The following is a 6,000-nucleotide window of genomic DNA, read 5'->3' as shown; positions in this document are numbered from 1 at the left end:
ACTAACAGAGGCGCGGTAGTCACGGCGTTGCACCGCGGAACGGACAAGGACGGTCCGTAAACGTTGGCGGAGGGTTGGCGGGAGGAGGCGGCGTCGCGCGGAATAGAGGGAGACGGTACATCGCGCAGAACCAGGTGCCTGGACAACGAAGGCTCGCGACGACGAGGAAGACGCGAGATAGTCAGGAGCGAGACGAGAAATCAGAGCGAGCGAAAGTGAGAAGAAGAAAGTTAAGGAGTGAGAGAAAGATACGGAATAGTAAGAGCGACAAAAGGGAAAGGTGGGCGTCAGACAAGGAAAGCTCGAGAGATCGTCCGACAGAGGGAGTGAGCGGAAGAGAGACGAAGTAGGCAAGTGTATAGTAGGAGTAGTATGTATTTGTTATTACGAGCGTAGTGGGAGGAGAGAGGAAAGTGGGGAAACGAGAAGGTGCGCACTTCGAGGGAGGAAGAGAGACATATATATATATATATATATATATATATAGATATATATATACATATATATTAGACGGAGTCAAACGACCGATGCTGAAAGAGAGAAAGTAATACAGTACTATTGTAGAGCAACGGAGATAATACGAGCTAAAGGGAGGAATAGACTCCTGCGTGAAGTCAAAGCGGGACGAATGGGAGAGAGAAGGAACGCGAAAGCATAACGCCTGGTGGAACCGTGAGTGGGAGGGAGCCGACGGAGTCAGGATAGCCATCGTACGTCGGTCGGACCGACGTGTCGTTGAGAGAGAAGGTGCGAGAGAGCTCCAGAAGCGGTAGGAGAGTACGTTATCTAACACCTAGACTCGATCGGACGTCGCGGGCTCGAAAGAACCACGCGCGCCGACGTCGTTTCTTTCTCTCTCTCTCTCTCTCTCTTTCCATCTCCTCGCTCTCTCTCCAATTCTCCCCACCTTTTCTCTCTCTCTCTCTTTCTCGCGCTCCCTTCTCATCGTCCGTCAAGCATCGCGCGCGCGAGACACACCGTCGTCGGTCGTCGGAGCCGTGTGACAGCTCCCGCGTGCAGTCTTCACTCTTCGTACCGAGTTCGATCGTCGTCGGAATAGCGGAACGAACCGCGCGCGCGTAACCGAGAGAGATCCAAGAGTAGAACGCGAGCATCGTTAATCTGACTGAGGTTCCGGAATCCGGGGAGGCCGGCGTCATCCTCGGTGACGACGAGCCACCCGCGAGTGGCACGGGACACCGTCGACGCTATCGGCGAGTCGATTCGTCCGTCGATCGGCGATAATAAGACAGTAACAACAGCAGCAACAGCCAGTCAGTAGCAGCGGCGGAACCATGGCGGATGACCAGGAGAACAACACGTGCGAGGATTCCCTCGGGACCGGCGACACCAATACTGCTTTTGCCAAGAAATTGCGGGGCCGGAAGGGCGCCCTCAAGAAGAAGAATGTATACATGGTCAAGAATCACAGCTTTATGCCCCGATTCTTCAAGCAGCCCACTTTCTGCAGCCATTGCAAGGACTTCATATGGTAAGTGCAAACACCTTTGAGACCGGAATCCATAGACATTGTTCGAGATTCGATATAATCTTAAGCTTAATGCTTGAGATGTCATGAATCAATCAGAGAACCGTATTAGCTTAAGACATTGCTTGAGATAATCTTGAGATTAAGAACGGACTATGGATACCGATCCTTTGTGATTTTATTATCTTCAATTTGTATAATGTCTGTTGTTTATTACTGAACCTCGAGCGGATGCTCCGATTAGATACATTGAATCTTTTTCGCTCTTTTTTATATCTATGATACAATGAAATATTCGATGACTTATTCGGCAGAATTAATCAAGGAAGTACATTGTATCGTTTTTAAGATAACACCTTTGTTGAGTATAATGGAATACAAACAAAAAATTGTTTTGAAAGATAATGATGCTGTCGTCTCCCAAAGATGTGACTTCAGATGACAAGACAATGTATGGGTATTTTTCAAATAGCTCTTTCCCGAATTCCCCGAAACACTGCGCAAACGTTTCGCGCGTTGCTATTCGTATTTTCGGCTTTGTGGCCATTACAGTCGTTACTATCATTAGACTCTTATTATTTGAATACGTTCCCGAGAATAACGACGACGATGCACTGTGTGCGCATTGGCACGCTTTGGCTCCTCATAAATGTATCTATGCGTCGGATGCGTTCCAGTAACGATCGAGTTTGCATCCCCGGGAGAAGAGTAGGTGAACGCCTCGGGGAGAAACTCATCATGGGACGACTTGCATCGACAGGTCTGCTCCGATCAGGAATGTTCATGAGATTTTATCCTTGATCGATTTGGACAAAGACGATCGCTTATTTTGGAAGCGTTCCATTTGGCGCTCATAAAGCTTATGAGCGTCATTTGTCTTCGTTTAAAATTTGATAAATAACCCTTAAAATAAATGACTTAATAATTAGTAGACAATGATCCAATTATTGGACAAAATGACAACAATTTAAAAACTAAGCTTTTAATGATACGTACGGCTCTGAATAAATTCATTGTTTATAAAAATTTAATGCGAATTTATTTGAAGTCGTACGTATCATTAAAAGCTCGATATTTAAAATTTTTGTCATTTTGTTCAATAATTAAGTAAAGTCCACTAATTGGTACATTATCTCACAAGACAAAAATATTACAGCAAATCATTCCAAAAATATCACAGCAACATATTGCAACGTTTCAGCAATATTGCAGTAACATTGGGAGTATTGCAGCAGTACTGTTGCAAACTTCTGTATAGGAACAAAGACGAAATAATTCTAAGAGAGCTGTGAGCAGCCAATGGAATCATAATTTCAATCTTATCTCCGATGGCATTTAAATTTATGAGTTCGTCCGAAATTATATATTCTCCTTTTTTGTTCTTTGGAGGAGAAAGATTAGTTTTTTTAGTCTATGAATATTTTTTCTCTACAACAATCGATGATTTCTTTTTCTTTCTTGCTTTTTAAAGATGACTTGACAATATACATTTAAAAAAATTTAAACAAAGCCTTTTTTGTACGGCTACTTTTTGTATGGCAACTATAATTGACATGGTTGTTGCTTTATTTGGATATTTGACGTCAACCATCGGGAACGATCGGTTATGTGTTTGATTATCAACGGTACTAATTTATTTATTTTTTTTTCATGTTTTGTCACAGGTTTTTGCGCAGTGAGTTTGTATTTACAATCTCATGCGTAACCAGAAACTGATAATTTCTGTAGCAGTATATGGAATGATGCGCTATTTTAAAATTAGTATTCAATTAACATTGATGCACAGCAATGAATTCGTGAATATCACTTGAATATTTCGTTTTCTCTAATACCTCTATTCCATATATAATATATCCGATATTCTCTCGATTGTTGAGATGAAAGTCGCGTGTAGAAATTTTCACGAAATTTTTTTGCGCGATTGTTCATAATATAACGGAGAAAAAACATGGGAGGGCATCTTTCTCTCTCTTTCTCCTACTTCTTTCTTCCTCCTCTTCTTCTCTCTCTCTCTCTCTCTCTCTCTCTCTCTCTCTCTCTCTTATCTCTCTTCCCATCTCCACTAGAGTTAATCGGCTTTTGTACATGCTATCTACTACTAGCCATCTCTGGACCTTCGATGGCATATTGATAATAGAGTTTGGGATTAATTATAAGTAGAGATCTATTCCCTTAGGTAATGCAGTCTTTTCAGTTAACTTTACTCATTTTCAATCATCTACGCGATTAACGAAATATTGTTTTTGATCCCTTGATAAATTACAAGTATCATCTGATTTAAAAACGCAGAAAATACCTTCTTACCTGCAAAATTTATAAATTGAACATTTCCTTTTTTGTTCGTATACAGGAAGAATATCAATTTCTGATTGACTAATTTGTCATGCGAAAATCAATTTGCAGGAGTCGTTCAGTATATTCAGAACTTTATTAATTTCTTTTTGCAAGTACCCACTATCGATATTGCGATTCTTCTCATGTCATGTGTAATGATATAATACGATGAGATATATCCATCTTCTTCTTCTTCCAATCGAGGCAGACAGATACATAAATTCAGTTAATAACGCTTTCGAACCGACCAGTCGAGCGGTTTGATTAAATGATCCGGCCTTGACGCACTCCCGCTGTTCTTCCTCTGTCCGAATTAGAAACTTCTCTGTTGCGATGTGAGAAGTGACGGCGCCATTTCTTATAAATGTTGTATGCATACGTATGTGCGTGCGTGCGTGCATACGCACGTGCCGACCTCCCATCGTTCTTTCGCGGTTGGACTCTCGGCTCGACCTCCGATTTAATGATAAAAAAACCCTCGGGTCCGTTCTGGTGACATATTATAATTGGCTTGTTTACAACATGCAATTATTGTTCTATACTTTTACGTCTAGAAATTGAAAGCTTTATGTTAAATGTAATTACATGAATTTTTTTTATATAAAAATCAGAATTATTTAAAGCAATCTGAATTTGTTGTGAAATTATAATAGTGCAATTGTAAATTGAGGCTATTACTCTGATAGTAAAGAGCAAATATAATACTAAAGTGATTTATAGTGTATATCCGGATTCAAATTGCTGGATCTATTCATAAATTTATATGCAGGTCTCTCTCGTTTTAAATTATAAAGACTTCTATATTAAATTATAAAATTTCTATGTAGACTATTTCTTGTATTAAATTATAAAGATTTCTATAGAAACTATCTCTCGTATTAAACTATAAAGACTTCTATGTTAAATTATAAGACTTCTAAGTAGCTGTATCTTAAATATTAATATTAAATTATAAATAGAATCTTATTTATAAATAACTTATTTATAACCAATTTCTGAGATTTTGTTATATTGTTTTGTATATTAATATGAATAAAATTTCAAATAACTGCCATATATGATTCTGATATTTTATATAAAGTACTTATTTTCTTATTGCCATTTAGATTTCTCTATCTTTTATTGAATGTATACATTCGACAAAAAATAGAGTAATCTAAATGACATTAAGAAAATAAGTACTTTACGTAAAATATCAGAATTACTCATATAAGCAACCGTTAGAAATTTCGTTCACGTTGTTACAATCGATTCCCATTTAAATTGGAAGTTCTGTAAAGGGATGGAAGGACGAATATCTATGCATAAATCCCTTCTATTTCGAATTCACAGAATAGTATTGGTTGTTTCCATTCGAAGATATTGATGGGATACGTTGACATCTATGACGTCGGAATAGATAGGAGAGACTCATTTGGATACTTCATATCATATTCGTAACGATAACGACCAATGCCATTCTCTTGATTTGTGGCTAGGAAGATTAACGACTTTTTTTAATAATTTTTTGTTAAAATAATTTTATATCCGAATGTATCGCTCAGATAAGTTTACTAAATTTTCAAATTATATATATTCATTAATGTATTCGTCCTTATTTAATAAAGTTCTTTTGTTTATCCAAGAAATATCTGTAATTGTGCTGTTTATCGTGTAATTAACGTCAAATGCGTTTTGGGAAAAGGTTCATAAATTATACTGTTAAATAAAAAATATTATTATTTAAGTATAAAAAGAATAATCCCTTTTTATTTTTGAAACGCTAAATATGATTTCGTTTGCCAAATAGTTCTATTACATTTTAATTTTAAGAAATTTGCAACTCAAGTTGCAAAAGAATTTTAATATATCTTGTATTGTAATTATTTATACGTATATGACATGTTAAAACATTTGTTTTGATTATGATTGAAAAATATAATATTAATATAAAATATAATAATAATATAAAAATCTACATCAAATTGCAACTTACATAGAGTATTAAAGATTTCTATCAAATATTTTTTAATTATATTATTTAAACTTTAGAGTTTTTTAAGTTGCTGAATACTATCCGATAATTATTAACATAATTAAAAATCTAATTAAATAAGAGAAATTCTATGTTCGGTCAAAGCGGATCTGAATACTTAAATATTTCTGTGTGAATTTATATCATATCTGATTCTGCAAAC

The 6,000-nt window shown here is 36.9% G+C and overlaps 1 protein-coding gene across 1 annotated transcript in view; it reads left to right on the top strand.

The window, feature by feature from the left end:
- The first annotated feature begins 1,295 nt into the window (after positions 1 to 1,295).
- LOC105627224 (protein kinase C, brain isozyme) overlaps positions 1,296 to 6,000 on the top strand; it is a 65,706-nt gene continuing 61,001 nt past the window's right edge. Inside the window, exon 1 of the mRNA XM_012208511.1 lies at positions 1,296 to 1,492. Within this exon, the coding sequence (XP_012063901.1) occupies positions 1,296 to 1,492 (197 nt within the window). The remainder of the gene's footprint in view (positions 1,493 to 6,000) is intronic.

This window comes from Atta cephalotes, assembly GCF_000143395.1.
Source record: "Atta cephalotes unplaced genomic scaffold scaffold00008, whole genome shotgun sequence".
Lineage (NCBI taxonomy): Eukaryota > Metazoa > Arthropoda > Insecta > Hymenoptera > Formicidae > Atta > Atta cephalotes.
Note: the sequence above shows the minus strand (reverse complement) of the source record. Positions and strands in the feature narration are given on the sequence as shown.